Source organism: Zonotrichia leucophrys, chromosome 2 (assembly GCF_028769735.1).
Source record: "Zonotrichia leucophrys gambelii isolate GWCS_2022_RI chromosome 2, RI_Zleu_2.0, whole genome shotgun sequence".
NCBI classification, from domain to species: Eukaryota; Metazoa; Chordata; class Aves; order Passeriformes; family Passerellidae; genus Zonotrichia; species Zonotrichia leucophrys.
This window is the reverse complement of record NC_088171.1, coordinates 100399458-100421742: the sequence shown is the minus strand read 5'-3', so window position 1 is coordinate 100421742 and position 22285 is coordinate 100399458. Positions and strand designations below refer to the sequence as shown.

The window sequence follows — 22285 nt, the reverse complement described above, 5'->3', positions numbered from 1 at the left end:
CCAAGAGGAATTTGTAAATTTCAAGAGCTGTGGTTTTGCCATCAAAATATGTGAGGAAAAAAAAGCATGATGTCTTAATTTAAATTTCCACTGGAATGTCATTAACTTCAATGTTTTTATAGCCTTCTGAGCAGAAAGCCCATATTGGGAAGGTTGGCAGGGTGTCAGGACAAGGGAAGGGGTGACAGAGAGAATGCAAACACTTACCAGAACAAGACAAGTATCTACTAATGAAAACGTGCCGGAACGTCCTATTCCCGCACTGCAGTGAACGACTGCAGGTCCGTGCTCGGGGCTCAGTGAACCAGATTCTCTGACTTTAAACAGGAAGTTCAGGAATGAAGCTGGGGATTCAGGAACTCCAAAGTCTGGCCACGTAGTATAATGAAAATGAGAGATCATCCTGGACTCACCACTCTAGAAGTGAAAACAAATAATAAACACTAGAACTAGAAAGGATTCCTCTTTGGCTCAGTTAGTGCACACTCTCCCAAGCTCAATCAACAGCTCTTGTCTATTTTAAACCTCCCATTAAGACAAACAACCCAGTAACTTGCTTCAAGCTGGATGACAACCAACAGTGCACACTGAAGCAGTTTTATCTGAGTTGGTAATTTTCTCCTTTGCAATTATTACCACACGTGAGTTTTTTCTTTTTTTCCTTCTTCTTCTTCTCAAACTTCCAATATTATGTTTGGTTTGCTTTACTATTTACTCCCAAATGTCCTACTCCCAATAATGCAGTTCAATGTCTGACAGCAGTTACTAGACAGCTAGAATTAACATGACTGAAATAACCCATGTCAGCATTGTGCACACTCTGCACTTTGCTTCAAGCTAGTTGTAATGCCAAGAGGTATTACATCTCCTGTACACTAACCACATTACTGAGAGCAGCAGGAAGCGTTCCTTCCTGGAAAAGGCTATAAAACCCATACAGCAGCAGGATGTCCAGCAGGACTTCTGCCGGACATTTTCTATCTTTTTTAAGTCAAAAAGGGGGATTCCAAAATCATACAGCTGCTTTAGAACCACTCTGTTAGAGCTCCTATCCTAACTCAACCATCTAATTGCAAGTGCTGAAATGAAAGCAAGAGAGTATGTATATAAAATTTGGATCACAATTTTATGGAACTCACTTCAGACCTGCTGTTAAGTGCTGCTCCTTGCCACGGTGATTCTGATTTTAGCTCAGAAATTTTATACACGTTCAGTTACTTTTTAAAATTTATTAATTCAGTTATTTCATTTTTAATTAATTCATCTATAATTTATGACTTCAGTTATTTAATTTTTCACATACACTGACATCTACATAGATCTTGGCAAAGTTTGAACACAAAAGGATTTAAAATCAATGTATTCCACAAAAGGTATTCTTCTTCTTCAGCAACAGTAAAATATAGCCATGAAATAAAATAAATTCTACTGTTCTTCACGTGCTCAGTCTGTTTCTACTTCCTGTGAGAGACAATTTATGAAATTCCTTTGTGAAACTAAAAGGATTCACTTCGTGGTTTCTGCAGTAACAAAAATAAGTCTCCCAACTTGTCTTTTGCCTTCAATGCCCAATACTGCAAGACTGCCAACACTTTCACAGAAAACAGTGGATATTAACACAAGTCCAGTCACTCTCAGATGCACAGCTATCTTCCAGAAATATTTTGTCTTTTGGCTAGGTGCCCAACAAGGATAATAAAGTGTGATCTACAATATTGGGAAAACAAGTTTACGTTAAGATTTCATAGGGGAAAAAAGGAATATCAGGCCCCAAACTGTATAAATATACTGTATTAAATAATCTTCCCCTTATCTGAGCAAAGATTAAAGAGTTTGCATTTGCTCTCCTACTGCTCTTCTGTACCTAGTTTTTCAAGTAGCAAGTTAACTCACAAATGAACTGAATGACCTGTTTAAAAATTATGAAGCAGGCACATTTTTCATAAGAAATCTCTAAGTAACACTTAAGCAATTTCCTCAATTTCTAAGAAAAACAATTCATCACTTTAAAAACAAAACTAAGAGAAAAACTAGAGAGGTGAGCTAAATGCACATGCTAAGTAAAGGCTGAAGTTGTTTCTAGATGATCTCTGTAGGTAGCAATTGATATTCCCTACTTCAACATTCTGAAAGCATCCCTTACACCTCAAGAAGGTAAAAATGCCTTTTTCTGTCACTTCAAGAAAGGTGACCTGTGGGGTTTGTTTGTGTGGGCTTTTGTTTGGTTAGGGGGGTTCTTTTGTGTGGGTTTTTTACCCCAAACAAGCACTGGCATCTTCTGCCTGAAGAAAAAGAACAAAGTATGTATGGCTAAGTGTGACCCTACTTATATACTAATCTGAAATAGTTATTTGTAAAAGAGAAATGAAACAGCGCTGTTGTACGTCACTCTGCTGTAACCCACAGAACTACATTTTTCCTTCCTTTCTTGTATGGAGGCTTTATCCATCCCATGATTTTCCATCCCTTCAGCTCATTCTAGAAATACCTATTCTCTTCATCACTCTTCAAGAGCCCCACTGCGAGGCACTGGAACCAGCTGGTCATCTTTGAATTTGCAGCCTCTAATCCTACCGCCAAATCCCATTTGGGTATTTCAAAGCTCCCACACTGCTCTTAAACAGAATGGCTCTTTCAAGTGGTGCTTGGCAGCCAGGCTGTACAGCTGAAACACTGCCTTTGTGAGGATCTGTACCACCCTTTCTCAAACAGCTCCCAGTCACTGAGCCACACAGCACTTCCATGAAGTGACGTGGGACTGTTACGAGAAGAGGTCTGGCTTTTTGATTCGCAACTCTTGATGGACAAAAAGTCAAATTTAAATAACAACTAATTTAATTTGAAGTGTTACCAGGAAACTAGCTAATCTTTTCAAATAAAAACCCCTGGACTTCCAAGACTCAGGCAGTGCTATAAAATTTTATATGTAATACACAAGGGATATAACATAGAAATATTATATATTTCTGCATGGTAACTGAAAACCAGCTAGTTCTATGGTAACCACAATGCAATTTTCCAAGATTTATTCCCTAAAACTAGCTACCAAAAACAAAAAAATCCTTGAATGATCATGGGACAAAACTATTTTGGTTAAATTACTCAAACTGTGGAAGTTTTATGAACTACTGGGATAAGCTTTCCATAAATAACCAAGATAGCTAAACCTGATGAACTTGCAAAGACAGACACCACTCTGCACAGCGCTGCACCAACTACTGGAAACATCAACAGCATAATCAAAAGATGATCAAAGGACAAGCTCCAAGTTACAGAGATCCACATGAGGACTTGAACAGAACAGGAATATAGATTAACTTCCAGCAAAACAAGCCTTGCCATAACCTTTTTACAGTGACTATCCTATCACTCCAAACAAAAAGGAGCAAAAATCTTCAGAGTAACTTCAGGTAGTTCAGTCACATGAGAGTTTGAACATGAACAAAGCACTACCAAAATGCTCAAAGGTGAAGTTGGTGCCTTCAGGGTCAAGTAAAAATCAAAAAGGGAATAACAAAACAATGCTGGTCTGTTATGTTTCACACACTGCTGATAAAAGCCATAATCAAAGTGCTACTGGAAAGGGTCAAATACATGGAGACATAAAACACCTACAACCCTACAGTGGTTCCATATTTAATGAACTTGCCTTAAGTTCATTAACAACTAATTTGATCATATGAAAATGAAAAGGCATCCTCTAATGGCAATATTCTACAAACTGAAATTCAAAATCATAAATCAACTTCTACCAGAGTCTCCTCTATTTGCTCATTCATGATGGCCAAAATGTTTTCCAAAATTTAAATAAAAATGGCCTTGAGGACAAGGGGGACAAATAATTATCAGAAACATTCTGGTTCATCCACAGGATCAGCTAAGCAGCCTTGCATTACCTTAATCTGACAGTCACAGCCACACAGAAGCTTTGTACTAAGTTGAGAATCCATTTTACTAATGGGTTTTTCCAAATATTTGCTATTTGTGGAAGACCCAAGATTCCAGTAGAGATTTATTAACAGTCCTCACTCTAAAGTATCACCCCACCAGTGTCACATCAAATTTAGTTCATTTGTCCTAGTCCTTTCTCCACCAACAAGTATTTTCTTCGCAAACCTCTCCTTTTACTGCTGTATTCTTACTTCCAGAAACCCAGGCTGAGATACATTCAGAAAGCTTCCTTCTGCAATATCAAATTCCACTGCTCTTTCTCCTTATCCAAGCAATCCCTGTCTTCCCTGAAGATCTGATGTTCATTTGCCCTTGCATAGTTTGTCTGAATTAGTCTGTACCTGAAATTACTGAAAACAAAGTTTCTTTCTCTAAAGACCAATACAAAAAGTTGTGACATTAAGGAATAAAAAAGCTAAAAGCAACAATAAAGAATAATAGAAAAATACATATTCAACACAAGGTGGAGTCTTTCCCAAGTTAGATATCAGTATCTAACAATTCTCCTGCAGCATTTTGCAAAGGTTATTTTACAGATTTAACAGGCTCTCATACACCTTGCTATGACTTCTCCAGTAAGCTGGGTGACTTTGCTTCAAACCACAGCCATTCAACAGCTTCACTCATAAATTATTATAAAATTTTAACATGAGCACATTATCTTTCTTCTCCTTTATTTTCCAAGGGGCACTGGTTGGTGGAAGCCTTCACAGTAAGTCTCTATTAAGGGACAGTTCTGATAACTGAACTATTCCAGTAGAAAGCAGTACTCAACTTTCAGAAAAGCTGACAACTGATACCACCAAACCCATGGAAGATACAAAATGAACCGTGGTGGAAAAGCAGCTTCAAATACCTGCATTCTAAAATGCAGATTGGGTCAGGCAAAAAAATAAGCAAATTCAAAAATGATCACCAGCAAAACAAAGAACATTAGGCATCTTTTGGAAAGATACCAATAAACACCATTTTCTCTCCATTTTCTCTGTGCTAGCCCTAAGAACAAAATTTTCCTGTAACAGATGTAAAAGAAAAAAAATCAAACCAACAAATACCTGGATACAATCCTGAGAAAGAACAGCCCCAAATCCCACTTGTATTTCTAAGCAATCTTTAACACAAGCAACAAAACCAACCAACCAACTACTCAGAGGTTGTTTCATTGGTAACCACATAAACACTTGACTCTTCATATACCCATATTTTGTTTATCTCTTAAAGAAATTTGCTGCAGTAAGACAAACTTAATTGAGCTCAGAATGCTTGCATTATAAAGACAACCTTGGTTCTCTCTGTTTTCAAGGAAATACTAAATTTTAAGTATTCTGGGCATTCAGAGTATATTTTGTTCATGAGTCATCCTATATTCCAGGCATTGAGTGGCTAAATGTCTTACACTGCCTCCACCAAAGGCCCCTGCAGAATAACTTACATAAACACAGTTAAGCTCACATTTCAAGTTACTGTGAATAGCCAGTTCCCACAAGTTTTATGGTATAATTATCAAATTCTTACAAAAGGCTGCACATAACATTGACAGTTTTAGACTAGAAACTATGCAGCTTTTTTTGCTTGAGGAACCAAGTATGTTCTGCTTCTCCTACAAAAATTATGTGTTGGAGTTCATGTTCATGGAGCCTTACCAGAGTGTTAGAGATATAAAATAAAAATTCATTACAGAAAGATTGGTATTTGTGAAACTGATTTATATCACTGTCCTGGGTTTGCCATCTTAAACCAGGACAATGACACACAAGAAACTCTGTACAGTGCTGACAGGTCTGCACTGCTGGTCGAAAACAAACCCAGAAATTTAAGTGCTCAATATCTCCAACCCAAAAGTCTACTAAAGTATACACTGTGCTGTTCCCTGAGGCATTTCTGCATTTTCCAGTTAATGTCATGTTCAAACATAAACAAAATATTCAAACATAAAGAAAATTGCATCCTTTGAAAATAGGAAGTTTAAAAGTAAGAGCCAACATCAGCTGAACAATTCCACAAAGAAGCCTTTCTGGTAGTTAGGAAAACTTGCCTCAGCTTTCCAGAAGGCAGAATTGTTCTTTTTCAGGCACTAGCTACCCAGCATTACTCATCTTTCTTTTGCCTTTGCTGTCAATAAACAAACTACTAAAGAGAAATTATTCAGGTCAGCAGGACAATATTTCATAAAGCTCTTCTAACATGGAGAAGACCAAGCAATAACATGCCAAGTTTTTTCATGTTGATCTCATGAGGGAGGTTATGAATTAATGAATATTATCTCAGAATACCATCAATAGTTACTATAAATTCAAATAGATCAATGGTTGTACAAAACAACAGGCAGAACACCTTCAAGCTTTGTTTTCCCAAGTTCTCTGACAAAGATGACCTTGAAAACTTGCCACACTAGCACTTTCAATTAAAATAAGGCAAGATTTATAGGAAGAGATAATATTTTACAAGACATAGCTGGAACAAACAGATGAGCTCTTCAATCCTGTCTTCCAATCTGAAACAGAAGCTCCAACCCAAGCTCAGGCCAGAAACAATTATTTTAAGCTTAGCTTGGTTAAATTGTCAATGTGCTTAATTTTTTAAGAGAAAAGGATGGTTGGTCCTATGGAGCAAAAGGGGAGGTGGAGCAAGAGAAGATAAAGTTACCTACCTACAGGTGGTAATCACTCCTCCCCCAAGAAACTTAAGACAGCTAGACTAAATTACATAGAAATCTCAAGTTCCAGTACAAAATCAGTAATTACTCAGTCAGGTATCTGATATTCAAAGGAAATCAGAATTTTCTACTCTTGTGTTCCTCCCTTAAGTTAATTCTTACAGCTCCTTTTAGAATCACCACTACCATCACTTAGAATTCAGCATGTTAAGGTACCAAATGGAAAATACAAGTACACAAATGCCAAAGATGTTATCTCTCCTAATGTATAGGCTGAGGTCTAAATCACCTGCTTATTTCCACACAAACATCTTCAACATTCTCAGAAGCAAAGTGCATTAAAATTTCCAGTGTAAAAGCTCACTCAAACCTGAAGTGACATCATGCTAAGTTGTTCTCATGACACACTTAAGCCCACAAATAGGAGCTGTACAGACTGAGCAAAGCTTACATTGATATTTTCTAATTGCAGTAGATGCACTGTGTAATAGGATTTGACATCTTCAGACACCAGTCTCACACGGAATCCTGTTTCATTGAATGTCATAACGTCGTCTTTTTTTGTTGGCCAGTATTGTGCACACTTCACCTAATGGATTTTTTAAGAGAAAGAAAAAGGGGAAAGAAAAAAAGAAAAATCTTGTTAAATATCCTAGTATCTTAGGCTTTGCATGTGCAAATTCTGAGTCCACACTATTAATACAGAAGACTCAAGCACCTGCTCCCACTTTGAGGAATTGCTGAAGTCCACAATGTTTACAGCTAAGTTACTACAACTGTTTCAGTGGCTATTATGCATTCCAGTTTTATGTGTTTATGCTTTCTTCCATCACATGGCTAACAAGCTTTGAGATACATCTTAAGCCTTCCCCTCCCCCCTCCAGTTCTCCACAGGGAACTGAGATCTCTGCTCAGCTATTTCAGCACTTCTCCCCTTTGTTTCTGACTTGCACACCTGCACATTTACAGAACTCATCTATCACACCTAGTTCTACCCAGGCCTGCTGAATACTGGAAGGTTCTAGTCAAACAAAAGAATGAACAAACCAATGCAAAACTATTCTTTGTCTTGTATTCCTCTTGCTCTGCACTCAAACTTTCTCTAGGAAATTTTTTGCACAAGAAAATAGGTGACTTTTTAACAGACCAGTCAATTTTTTTTCACAAATCTGCAATGAATAAAAAACATTAACCTCAAATGACATGCATTTATAACAAAAATCTGCAATGCTTTCAGGCACCATAGCAGAAAAACTACATCACAACAGCAGATTTGTGTATTCTGCACATATGTCAATGGTTCTAAAGAATCAAAAATAACTAACTTAATAGATCAATTCAACAGCTCTTGGGCAGCAGTCTGCCTTCATTGTTACAGCTAACATCTCTATATAACAGATGTGCTCCTCCATGACAGTTAGAAGAATCAATCTATTTTTTTTTCACACCTTCCATTTTGTCCTGGGAACATCTTGCACTGCCTCTACTCCTCACCAGTTCTATTTGTACACCCTTTCTCAGAATGCTATTTTCACCTTTCTGGATATGCGTTTGTTAGATGCTATTTTCACCAAACTGCAGGTCTTAGCTCCCACACTTCACTGTCATCTTAAATACATATTATACTGCACACAAGTGAGGATATTTATTAGTTCTTCTAATGTAACAATCAAACATTGCTCGACTGTATTAAAATTGTGTGGCTTATTTTACAACTTTATGCCCAATGTCACTTACCGATTCTTTTTCAACAATCCTGTTCAACATGACAACTGCTTTGGTTTGTTGCTGCCATACCATTAGCCAAAAATGACAACATGTGTTAGGTAGCGGACCCTGTGTAGTAAAAAATACAAAAATAGGCATGAGAATGTATAGGCAAAGCAGGGTTTGAGCACATAGTTCACTGTGGGAAACAGGAAGGAGTCTTCCCCTTAAGTTTAAACAAATTATTAATAGAATTATAGAAATGGCAGGCAAGAAAGTAGCCACAGATCATTCCAGAACTTAAAAAGGCTGGGGGTTTTTTAAGGAAAAAAATACCAAACAAAAGCAAACAACAAATCAGTAAGAACTCAGGGAATGGTTATTTTGGTTTAAGCATCACTACTACTGTGCTGTTAAAAGAAAAGCTACTGCAGGCATGCTCAGAGGGTACAAGATGGCTTAAGGGGTCAAAGTATTGTTGCAACATATTTACAAAAGAACTGAAAAAAAGTGCAAGAAGTATTTGAGAAGCTTCATATGCAGTAAATTACTCATACTTCAATATCCCCTTTAGTTTTTCTTATAAAATAATCTGTTAACAACTATATCACACAGATACTGTACTTCATGTAATAATGAGATACTTTTAATTCACGGAGAGATGAAACAATCCAAATATGAATTACAACTGTACAAATCCCCCTCCCTAGATTCTCAATCCCTGTAATAACCCAGTAATTGTACTGCTTACCTGTGTTAAAATATAATATCTCTGGGCTTCTTCTATGACCACTAGGCTGGCATTGATATAATCATTCTCGGTGTTCTGGAGTTTTACACGACTGTGATCATCTAAAATTCAAAGAAAATTAAGAATTAATGATGCATCCATCTCGATGAATACTCTCTAACAGGCAAGTTTAGGTTTAGGTCTAGTCTACAAGCAACTAGAACTAAATTTTGCTCTAAGACCCAAACAGCAAACTACAAATAAGAAAAACTAATTTCTCACATAACTTTGATAACTGTCCCATTCTCCCATTGGCATTTCATCAGAGTAATTTCAGGCAGCTATTAATAGAAGCTGCTCAGAAAACTGGAATACCTATTTTTCTTTAAAAAAAACCCAAGCAAACAAATTAACACTCCCACACAAGCCTAAAGGTCCTCACAGTCATCCCTCAACAGTTACACTTCCTTAATACAACAGCACCACAACTCACACCAAACAACTGTCCTATCACACCAGATCACTCCACAGCACTATTTCCTAAGTTCATTATTTCCTAAATTCTGAGACTTTTGGTGAACTGAAGTTTCAAAGGTTGGTGTAGAATCATAAAGCTAAGCTCACACAGCTAAAAAAAAACCAGGAAAATCTACTCGCAGTAATTCAAGCCAGGCTTGAATTTGATTAATTTCATTTTCCCTGTAAGCTATTGTCTAATATTATACAACACAAAAATACTAAAAAGGCGCATGCAAAACCAAAAATAATCAACAAATCATCCAATTAAATGAAGCCTAATCTAACAACATGGTTTCATCTCAAAATTACACAAGCAAGACTGACGATTCCCCTTTTTATGGCAGAGACAAGCAAAGGACTCTGTTTAAAATTCTACTATTAAAATGAGAAAGATTATCATACTGTCAAACTAAAAAACTGCATAATAAAAAGTCGTTGTGGCTGTTTCTAGAACCTTTTAGTATGTGATTTATGAACCTCTAGGAGGTTTATGAACCTCTAGAAGATATTTAGGTAATCAGACTTGTTGGCAGTAAGTAATCCTCCAGCCATTTATCAGTCACTGTATGAAATAAACAGTAATTTCAATTTAAAATCTGTAAACAACTACATGCCAGAAAATGAGATTCAACTGACTGTAAACCTCCTGAAGCTCAACATCTAGCAGAATAAGAAGAGTAAATAAAAAATAGCAAACTAAAATTACTTTAAGAAACTTCAACATATCTCAGGAAGAGATGGAATAGATTCCGTAAGAAAACTGACAGCAAAGTGAATTATGATGCAATACCAGTTTTTAAAATTGAATTCACCTAGTCTGACCCACAAAACTCAAGTAGTGCCCAGACTGCTGTTAAAATGCCAGCCCACCCATCCTTGCACCAAAAGGCTCACACTTCCTTTAGACAAACACTTGGGGAAACACACAAAGACATTAGCAACTACCAAGTATCAAATTCAGCACAACTGCAATAGATGAACTCACAGGCAGCCTGTGCAGCACCAGGCTTATATAAACCTGGATAGGCAAAAAGCTGATGGCAATCAAAAACCAGTTAAAGAATTAGATAGACTCTTGTTCTACAGACTGCTTGTATGATTTAATATGAATACTTTCCATGTGTTTGGAAACCTGGGAAAACTACATTTACTAGGTTTTGATCTGCCTTTAATTTCTCCCTCTGCTATTGGCAACCACCAAAGATGATCTTGTTGGATTTGAGTAAAGAAGTCAACAGTAAAGTAGAACTGGTTTGCTGCTGCTGAAGCACTCAAATTTGGGGTTGTTGCCCCACCTCCCTTAGCTCCTAGCTTTTATATGCAGTCACATACGAACGTGCAGAGAACAGAAAAATGCTGAAAAATTATTTTTGATATACTGGGTTAGTCTGTTTTCATTAGCATTCCAGCTGTAAGGCAAGACCATCTTAACTTTCAGGAGTCTTAAAAGAATTATGATACCCCTGTATGAAGAAAAAAAAATATTATCAAAGCCAAGACACAGCAAAATTAAGACACATGTGCATTTTAAAGTAAAATATATCTCTTTGATATTATTTTGCCAGGATAGGAAAGCATTACTTTTTCCTTTCATGTATCACTTTATCTGAAATGTTTCTACTGGAAAGAAACCAAGACCTCTGTAAATATTACATGTCATTTGCCAACAGGAAAAACTTAAGATCTTGTTATAGTAAATCACACATACCGGTACCAGTGTTCTCGGAAAGGTGACGCAAGCAAGCACAGTTAACAGTTTAATCACCCGGCGGCAGCTGCTGTACTGCTGCCAGGGACAAATAACTGCAGCCCCCAAGGAGGCTTCCTACTGTAATCCTTACATTCTCAGATTCATTTTTTCCCTTCTTGCACATTTTGCTTTGTAAACATAACAAATAAAGTTCTGCAAGATGTTTTTTTTTAAGTTCCTTTAATAAGAAATTCTATGCACAGCCAGCCTCTCTCTCCCTCCCCAACTAAAACAGAAGAGATCCTGCAAGAACTCTGGCAGACAGTACAAAGGACAAAAAAAAAAACAACCAAAAAAAACCACTAGAATATATTGATTTCTCTTCTTTCAAGGGATGAGGTTCTTAAAGGACACAATGACCTAGAAACCTCATTCAAACCCTGGCTTGCTCTTCTGAATTAACTGAAGCAAGCCAGCTTTTGACAGTGAGTTAGCTGTAATGTATTTCCCGTATGTATATAATTTCCAGTTACCAAGTACTTAGATTTATATGAATGATAAACCTATCTTTAAGATAAGATTTAGCTTATGTGTTGCCATGCCCACAGCAGCTAAAACACAGTACTGCTTTTCTGAAGTACTAATTCCCCTATTTTGACAAACTACACAGCCTGAAAAGGAAGTGGAAACCTTAAAAATTATTCTCATTCTGGCTCCTGCACTGAGAAAAAACACTTCCAGAATGACCCTGTCTGAGTAAGCAAATTCTGATTACCCATTTCCAGTGGAACTCCATCCCAGTGACAATACTTCCCAAAACTTCACAATGCTCATCAATCTGCCCATCTCTTGCTCAACAAAAAATGACAGATCCAGTTGAAATAAAGACAAAAAATGTTTGGCATTTTACATCACGCAGTTCTTGCAGTTGATTAATGAAAGGCTTTAATTATAAAACAAGTGTGTTTCTAGAACACTGTATAGCTTCAAAATTTTTTTTATCCATGAGACATCTCTGGTCCCCCAAATATAGAGCTATTAACAATAGAGGAAGGAGAAATGCTACTTAGTGGATTAAAGAAAGTCATAAATAAAACATGCAGCCGCAAGCCATCCCAGTGACCCTGCCTAACCTTTCCCGCCTACCAACAAATCCCTTCCATTTCACTAATCTAAATCTAGCCTATCTGAGCTGCTAAATTATTAAAATTGCAATACTCTGTCACTAGACTTACAGTCTCAAGTTTCAGAGGTAGCCTAAGGCAAAGGAAAGGCAAAATGACTTTTCCTCACCACCCTGTCACTGGTTGTACACAATGAATGCCATCAGTCACGGCCTAGCTCACCACTGAAATGTATTCATACCAAAATATACATGTCACTGCTGCATAGCATCCATACAATTGCAAGCAGGATTATGGGAAAAAATCTTAGGGCACAATAAAGTTTACATCAGCATGTGCTATAAAATTCCCCTCTTCCCCAACCCCAAAGGAAGAAGTATCTCCAAACTCAACAGCAAGTTGAGTTTATTTTACAATGTTTCACGTGGTAAGATGTTTTAGAGAATCATTAGATAACATCATAAAAATCACCAATGTCAGCTTCTAACGTGGACAAGAAATGTAGCAGGCTTATTCTGGGCTGAACATCTCCTTGCTCTCAGCACATACACTGGAAGCACAGGACAGAAAGGGAACAAACATTTCTGCAATGATAATTAATCAGCACCATGTGTAAAAACCATTCAAATCAGCTCCAACTCTGTTCCCTGTAAAGCACAATTCTCCTCATGTTCCTCTCCTGTACTCTATAAGCCTATGGTTGAAAGATCTGACACAAAATCTACTCAAGGCCACAGGAAGAAAACATGAGAGATCACTACCTTGCGAGATCTTCTAAAAGCAACATGATCTATCACAGCAAAAATGCTCAGATGACCCAGGTTCTTGAGCAACACACCATATTACAAAGGAAGGCTAAAGACAAAATTGTGTAAACCCCCATCTACCCTCCAAAAGCAAAAGGCAAAAAAAAAAATCCTTCCAATTTTGCTGAGGGGATTTCCTTCTTGCCTGTAAATCTGGGACCTCAGCTCTAAAGGTCTTTCCAGTCAATCTGAGACACTAGACTTCACTGATAAGAACCAAGGTTAAGATTTAGAAAGAAAGTTAATTACAGAAATCTTTAGAGTTTCATTAAAATTATTAATAAAGAATAACAACCCCACAAGTTACTTTCCTCTGTTAACAACGTTTTCTGAGAAATGGTTTCATCTGTCCGGAAATGACTGGCTGTCAAACCAAACCTATTTCAGATTAACTTCCTGTTTCAGTACTATGAAGCCAAAATACTCCTCTGCCTATTCTAGACTAATACCAAACTATTAGACTGCTATTTTTTTTTTCATCTAGGCAGTAATTCTTGAGGGCTTTTACCAAACCAAACTTACACATGCTACAGATCTTTAGCCAATGAAAACGGACACTAACAAAAATACTTATGAAACAGGAAACACTGTGAAATTCAACCATAATGGGCAGCAATGCTTAACCTTTCCCAGCAAACAAATCAACTTTTATCTAGAAATGTATGGAACAGACACAACTTTGTTTCAGTGTATTTGTCCCAGGTATCACAGTTGAAACGGGGCAAACCAACCCAAAATATTTTTGCCTGGACTCGTCATTGACATATTTCTCGTAAAACTGAACAACCTTTGCACTTCCTCTTGCAGACACACCACCTCAGATTGTAGACAGGCCTGGCAGCTACCATGGTTAACAAACCATTTTCTCGTTGCTTTTGGAGAAATAAAACTCTTTCTTTAAAGTACATCTTCCAGTATGATTAAGTAGCTAGATCTTAAAAGTCCAACAGCTGGTTCTGAAGGCATTTGACTATTTGAGAATATTAGTACCACTTGTTTTTCATCAAAACACTGTTAAAAAGCAGTGAAATTAGTAAAGTGAAGGACTGAAATGTCAAGATTGTGTGGGACTGAGTTGTCTCACATTTCTGCAACACCAAGTCCTTGCATGCATGCACCACAATTAGATGTGTTCACCACAGTGACCAAACTATGCAGCTTTTATCCCAGCTGCTTTGAAATTTAGGCACTGCTACCTTGAAATCTTATTTATCATATACTGCCCTTCCAGGCCTCTTTCTGCTCCTGACTCTCATCGTTCTTACTGAAGCAACTGAGTCATATTTAAAAATACAGAAGTAAAATTCAGGAAGAATTAGCTAGTTCAAACAGTGTTTTGTTCTGTTCTCCTGATACAACTTTGTTCCTAGTGCCCAGTTCTGCAAACTATCTAGGTGGACCAATTCAAACCATCCTTCTTTTATAAATGCTAGAAACTGACTCATTCTCCATAAAATTCACCATCTTATTCAGTTCATTCATCATGTAATAATCTATGTCAGAGTGTAACAGAAAAGCTCTAGCCTTTTCCTAAGCCAAACCACTACTTCAATTTTAGATTTTATCTGTCTCTCTGCTTTTGCACTGGCTCCAGGAATTAATGCAATCATTCATATTTTTTTCTACTGGCTAAACATGCATTTCAGAAGCAGGTTTTGCCATGACTAAAGCAAAGGCGTTTGATGCTCCCCACTACTGTAAAAGGCATGCCATGATTAAGGAAAATATTGAGCTCCAGATAGCTGCAGGAGATGAATACAAGTCACATCCATAAGGTATTACTGGAGGCATTATTAGGTACTACTTAAATAATATCATGCATTTTTACTTCTTTTAGAAACACTATTTTTAAAAAGAAAAAAATGCAAACAGTTTGAAAGTAAATCTTCACTCTCTTTATATGAATTACATTCATGTATGGGAGAAACAGTAGATAAATGCACAGACACAGCATCTGACATGGAAATTGTATAGGATGTTAGACCCAGCACTAGAACCTAGGACTTCTGGACTCAAATCTTACTTCTTGCCTTCTAATCTTACAACCCCCATTGCAACTTAGGTATGAAACAGAAATTTAATGAAACTTCTCTTTCAGAGATGGTAAGATGCTAATGCTGTGCTGCAACAGGACAGCAAAGCCAGGACACCCAAGTGCCTCTGCACAGACCATCTTGTGTCCACCAGAGGCCTGGCTCCATTTCTGAGCCTGGTGCCAGTCAGCCAGCCTTGGCCCATCTGAGGGATCTTCCTCAGCACGGGACACTCCTCCAATGGGATGTCATGCAGACACAGCCAGCAGGCCATGCACTGAATTCTGAGGCTGAGTTCCATCAGCATGTGTGGGAAATGGATTTACAGAAAATTTCAGGGAGGGGGGTTCAACACCACGCCAGACTGGACCCATCTGGTACAAATTCACCGTGCCAGGGGAGCATCCTGGCAGCAGCCTAAGGAGCAGCGCTGCATCTCACCAGTGTGACTCAATCCAGGACCCTTTCTGTGCCATTTTGAGAAGCGCTGTGCACATGCTGTCACCACAACTTTCAACTGGAAACAAGGAGCTCAGCACTTCTCCAAATCTTAGAATAGGTATTCAGATCAGGCTCTCAAGCAAAAAGCCCCAATATACCAGCAACCCTCCAAAAACTCTAGATCCAATAACAAAGTGGTTTTTAGGACCCTTGAGTATTCTGGGAAACTTCACAAGGAACACATAAACATGTTATCTGTCCCAACTTTAATATACTACAAAAAAATTAAAGCTGTATAATGTTTTCCACTATCTGTAGCTCACATACCTTTTCGCAATAATTTTGGCTTACAATTTCTGAAGTAAAATGCTGATGAAAAGAAGCCCACAGCATCTCTGTAGCAGAGAAGCTGGTCTAAAAATTTTTTTTTCACGTGAGACATAAGATCCTTATGTCAAAAAGACCGTTTTATGGCAGTTAATAGAAGTACAAAGCACTCCACACTTTATTTACTACACAGGCAAAACCAACAAAACTTCAAGCATTTTTTAATGCAACAGTAGAAATTGAGTGGCATTTATCCACACCATCTTAAAAATGCACAGAATCACTCAGTTCAAAAAGAAAACATTTCTTTTAGTCAAGGTGTACTAACTTAACCTCTGTACTCATTTTTACAACAGAAAAAGCACTATCAAACAAATAATTTCCCTATGAGAAAAAAACCTCTAAAACATTACTCTGCAGCTCACAAAACTTTACCTATACACTAAGACCTGTGATTTGCAACCATCTCTCATTCACCACTCAGCACAATGAGTTTAACATGCAGACTCTTCTCCCTTCTGTTATACACATTTGTATTTGTTGCCAAACCCCCACATTTACCACAGGACACATGCCTACAGAAATAAACAAAATGCAAAATTTGCAATGACCATGATTTATCAACTCCAGTGTTGACAAGGTAAGAGAAGGTCTAGTGCAATGACTGCAGAAAAGGTACTCACATGGACTAACATCTCTGTATCTGTTTCGATTTCTGTTTTCTGGATATTTTGCAACTCTGTGAGGGTAGTCACTGGATTTGTGTCGGATTTCCTTAAAAAGACAAAATAAATAATTTACTTATAGCCAGCAACATGATTAAGATTAACATTCTACACATACTATTAATTAAGCAACATTAGCAATAACTAACATTTTTTAAACCAAGTTTTTCTGCCCCTAGTGTCATTTTCACCCAGAAGATGCATTTCATTCATGGCCAAACTGCTATTATTTACATCTTCCTACATTTGGCTAAAACTACCAAATGTAAGCACCATCTGACAAGCAACTGATGCATCAGGATCAAAAGGCAAGAAAAAAAACCCTAATCCCAAAAACTTATTATGCTCACAGTTTACCTCAGAGCTGCACATTTCCTCCCAAAGCAGTAAGGGACTCAGATGCAACAGCAGTATTCTGCTGGCTCCTTTAAAGTGACTGGCAGCATAAACCCCCACAAACATAAGTGAACCAGTTAATGATTTTATGGCTGCTATTAAGGGCCATAGGATTATTCTTGGTGGTTTGATGGCTCATCCCATACAGCTGTAGTTAAATGTGAACCAATATGAAGAATTCTGGAGTCCCAAATATCAATGTGAATCAAAGCCTGTTCTCCCCACACATTAACACAAACCTTCTAATGATCTTTGAGATACTCAGACTCACACACTATTTTAAGGACCCTACTGTTCACACGTTCTGAATGTTCTGCTTTATTGATTTTTTCCCTGAGTGCACCTTTTCTACAATCTCACTAAGGCATACAGAATTACCTTATGTAGAAAACTGAAAATGGCCTTCAAAGTACTCTGTATTTATATCTCTGTACTGATGCCATCTCAGCAGAAATGTTGCTTAGTACAGAATTAACAATATTTTACTTTGAATTCTCCTTCTGTTTTTAGATTATGTTGCCACATTTGATCATTATGTCCCAAAGGGCATTTAAATTTATTACAACTGAGCATTATTTGGTCTTCTCAATGTTCCCACTATCTCTGTCTTCAAACTTCCTAAATGGTCTAGTCTATTCCCAGACAATGAACACAGCCAGAAAGGGCATCAGCGGAAACAGAACATACAAAAGAACGCTCTAATTTTTAGCACTGCTTGCATGACCTTTCTGTAAAATGTACTGCCAATCTGCAAAGAACATAAATCACAATGTGGAGCAGCAACTTCCAAGCAGCAATACTCCACATCTTTGTATAAAAACCTCTTGATCTATTAGGTTTTCCATTTTGATACAGCACACTGGAAGGAACTTCTCTTGTTTACATGGCTGACAAGCTTAGGGAACTTGCTCATGGAACAAATGGATCTGGCAGGCATGCACACCCGAGTTTCGATGAAAGGTAAATTTTGTATTACTCAGTAACAGGATGCAACATATTCTGTTTCTTAAAGCACCTGCACCATCAGTGCACAGGAACAGACCCAAGCTTTGGTAAAGAAGTATTAAAATAGCTAGAAATACTTCTAGCAATTTTGTGATGGTGTGGGAGGGTAGGCTTGCTAAAAAGAATTAAATTTAAAGAAATTTAATTACTAATTTGGAAATCCGTTTTCCCACATAATATCCAGCCATCACACAGAATCACAGCACAACCAGACCTGGAAGGAACCCACGAAGACCATCAAGTCCAGCTCCTGACTGTGCACAGAATAACCCCAAGTACCACACCATGTGCCTGAAAGCAGTGTCCAAACCCTTCCTGAACTCTGGCAGGCTTGGTGCTAGATCCTACTTATTTGTAATACAAATATATCCAAAACTGCAACATCTGAAATACTGCAGTAGAGATGCTGCATTTGAGTCACATATAAATCACATAAATTACTGATTCAACAGAGAAAAAGCATAATTTGAAGACAGTAAAGAAAACTTTGGGGGTTCGGTTCTCTTTCTTAATTTGTGAAGTAGTGCTATAAAATACTGCGAGCTTAAATAACTGCTCTAGATGATACATAATGCCTGTTTTATGGAACTGAGTGTTCTCTGAAGTTCTTAATCTCGTTAAAAATAAAACTGCAAATACTGCATTTTATTTACAGCCACTCGCGCAGAGCCCCCGCAGCAGACGCCGAGCTGGCCAAGGCAGCGGGAACGGGGGCTGAGGAGGGAGCACGGGTGCCTGAGGAGCCGCACGAACCAGCGGAGCGTTGGGGGGGGCACCCAAGCCTCAGCCGAATCCGCCCTATCGGACACAGCTTCCCACAGCTCCCACAAGCCGCGGGAGCCCCGGGGCGGCTGTCGCGGCTCGAAGCGGTCCCGGTTCGGAGCGGTACCGGCTCCGTTCAGCCCCGGGGGCAGCGCGGACCCGGAGCCGCGTCCGAGCCCGCGCACGCGCCTCGCCCCGCGCCTGCGCGCCACCGAGCCCGCCCCGAGTGCGCATGCGTAGCGCTTGCCCACGGCTCCGCTGCTCGCACCTGAGGGCGAGAGTCGTGTTGGCCCAGCGACTTCCGCTCTCCCCGCTGCTGAGGCGGCGGCGGAGCCGCACGCCAGGCACGGGTGCTGCCGGCCCGCGGGTCTTTCGCCCCACGCCGTTCCTCCCTCCCTGCGGCTCTCCGGCTAGAGCCGACCACGCCGCTCGGCTCACCAGATAACGCGCCTGCCAGTCGTTCGTGGCGTCGATCTCCTGGAACTCCTGCTCGATGGCGGCGGACATGATGGCGGCGGCCGCCAGGGCGCGCGAGCCTGTCCGCAGGAGGCCGAGCGGCGAGCCCGCAACCGCTCGCACGCAGCCCCCCGCCTCACGGCAGCGGCGGGCGCGCACATACGCTCGCGACCGGGTGGCCCGCAGCCGGCGCCGAGCGCATGCGCGGCCCTCGCCCCGCCCACCGAGGGCCGCGGCGATCACGCCTCTCCGGGAGCAGGAGGCGGGAAGCACCTGGGGTGACGTCACTGTCCCGGCGGGGGGCGGGGCCGCGCCCAGGTGTCGCGGGGGCTCGGCAGGGCCGGGGGCTTCGGTCGCCAAACGGGCACCGAGCGCTTGTTATCACAAAAATCACCGACTCAGTTCGGTTGGAGAAGATATCCGAGATCATCGAGGCCAACCTGTGGCCGAACATCACCGCATCAACTAGACTATGGCACTAAGTGCCACAGCCTTCTTTAAACACCTCCAGGCACGGTGACTCCATCGCCTCTCTAGGCAGTCCGTCCCAGTATTTAATCACCCTTTCTGTAAAGAATTTCTTCCTAACGTCCAACCTGGTACAGCCTGAGGGCATGTCCTCTCGTCCTGTCACTGATTGCCCGGGAGAAGAAACCTCCTTTCAGGCACTTGTAGAGGGCAATAAGGTCACCCCCGAGCCGCCTCTTCTCCAGGCTAGACACCCCCAGCTCCCTCAGCTGCTCCTCACAAGACATGGGCTCCAGACCCTTCACCAGCTTCATTGCCCTGCTCTGGACACGCTCCAGCCCCTCAATGTCCTTCTGAACCGGGGGCCCCAGGATTGACCTCAGTATTCAAGGTGCAGCCCCACCAAAGTGCGTGCAGGGAGACAATCACTGCCCGTATCCTGCTGGCCACACTATTGCTGATAAAAGCCAGGATGCCATTGGCCTTCTTGGCCACCTTCACACTCTGCTGGCTCTCTGCTGCTGTTGCCCACTGGTCCTTTTCCACTTTTCCACTTTGCAGCCACTCTGCCCTCAGCCTGTAGTGCTGCATGGCTGTGCCGATGTCACTGAGCGGACACAGGCCCCGAAGGAAGGTGCATGAGCTCTTCCAGGCGCTGGCGGGTCCCCAGCCCGGCTCAGCGCCCACCCCCGGCCATGTGCCCCACCGGCAGCCGCTGGCTCCGAAAAGCAGAAGTGCGGAGACACGGACATGTCGGACAGACAAATCTCGGCGGGGCTCGCCGTGCCGAAAGCAGAAACGCCGTGTCCCGCAGCGATTGTCTCACTGGGACAGAACGTCCCTCAGAGGGCGGCTCCGGCAGACGCTGGGCACAGCCAAGGGTCGGGCCGGGCCGGAGAGGCCTGCGCTGTCGGGGGACACCAGCCTGGGGCCCCCGGGCAGGCGGGGCCCAGCACAGATCGTGGCTCAGCACAGGCCGCTGGGTAACGCCCGGCGCCTTAAAAATGTGTGAATTAGTGCCACAAAGGGGAACTACGAACCATCAGTGTGTGTGGGTATCTGAAGGGAAGGGTGCCAAGAGCCAGGCTCTTCTCGATAGTGGACAAGAGGCCACGGCAGAAACTGCTGCACAGGAAGCTCCACCTGAATACGGGGAGAAATTTCTTTATTGTGCGGGTGCCCGCGCACTGGAACAGATTGCCCAGAGAGGCTGTGGAGTTTCCCTCACTGGAGACACTCAAGAACCGTTTGGACGTAATTCTGGGCTATGTATTCTAGGATGACCCCGCTGGAGCAGGGAGGATGGATCAGACGATCTCTCCCAATCTCCCACGTTTTGTAAGAGGTGACAGCGCCTCCCGCACCCCAGGCCGAGTCCTACCCTCCGCCCTGCCGTCGCCTCCTGTCCCGCGGGCTCCTGTCCTGAACCTTAATTCCTGGCACACCCTTTCCCTGCCGCAGGCTCTCCCCCACCCCAAACTCGGCCCCTCACGGAATCATTTCCCTGGAAATGTTTGTATCTGCCCTCTCCCATCCCCGAGGGACCCCCGTCCTGCAGTGTGCGCCAGGCGCTCCCCTCGGCTCCCCGCACAGGAAGGACATCAACCTGTTGGAGCAAGTCCAGAGAAGGGCCAACAAGTTGATCAGATGAATGCAGTCCCTCTCTTATGAAAAAAGGCTGAAAGAATTGTTCACCTTGAAAAAGAGAAGGCTCAGGGGTGATCTGTGATGGTCTTCCAGTATCTGAAAGAAGCCTATAAGAAAACATGGATAGACACTTTTTAGAAGGGCATGTAGTGATAGGACATGGGTGAATGGCCTTAAATTGAGAGTAGGTTTAAATTAGGTATTAGGAGGAAGTTCTTTGCTCAGATGGAGGTGAGACACTGGAACAGGTTGTGCAGAGAAGTTGTGGATGCTTCATCCCTGGAAGTGTTCACAGCCAGGTTGGATGGAGCTTTGAGCAACCTGCTCTTGTGGAATGCAAAGGGGTTGGAACTAGAGGATCTTTAAGATCCCTTCCAGACCATATGATTCTGTGATCTACAGTGTCACTTTGCTGAATGTGCCTGTGCCATCACTGTGGTTCCTCGTGTGCTATCGCCACAGCCCCTGCCTCCTGTGAGCCTCTCCTGATGTTTAAGCACAACAACAACAACAAGCATTTTTTTTTTGAAACTGACTTTTGATTTTGAATACCTGTCACTGAATGCTGCTGCATTTCCTTTCTGCCATACAATGCTCTAAGTCCACTGGCTCACGTGCTCCCCCAAGTCTTGGAAGAAAAGCTGGAGTCCTGGACACCATGGGACTGTGTGATGCCTTTGAAGTACAGCAGATGGGACAGCATGAATCAGTAAGTTCATAACAAGTTTTTCCAAGAAACTCAAGGAAATGTTGCACAAGATTTTCTTGAACTATGGGTTAAGCTTTGAAATCAATATAGGGAATGGCATTCTTGGATTTTTCTGCCTGCACGACTGAGAAAT

At 41.1% G+C, this 22285-nt stretch overlaps 1 protein-coding gene across 2 annotated transcripts in view; it reads right to left on the bottom strand.

Moving 5' to 3' along the window:
- The window catches only part of PTPN2 (protein tyrosine phosphatase non-receptor type 2), a 29991-nt gene extending 10462 nt beyond the window's left edge, over nucleotides 1–19529 (bottom strand). The window contains exons 1-6 of one of the 2 annotated variants that reach the window (XM_064705804.1): nucleotides 19311–19529; nucleotides 16668–16758; nucleotides 9066–9166; nucleotides 8345–8443; nucleotides 7059–7196; nucleotides 208–417 (exon numbers count right to left, since the gene is read on the bottom strand). In XM_064705804.1, the coding sequence (XP_064561874.1) occupies nucleotides 208–417; nucleotides 7059–7196; nucleotides 8345–8443; nucleotides 9066–9166; nucleotides 16668–16758; nucleotides 19311–19379 (708 nt within the window). In that variant the 5' untranslated portion in view covers nucleotides 19380–19529. The remainder of the gene's footprint in view (nucleotides 1–207; nucleotides 418–7058; nucleotides 7197–8344; nucleotides 8444–9065; nucleotides 9167–16667; nucleotides 16759–19310) is intronic. The other variant, XM_064705803.1, reaches the window with a different exon arrangement.
- Between the last annotated feature and the right edge of the window lie 2756 nt (nucleotides 19530–22285).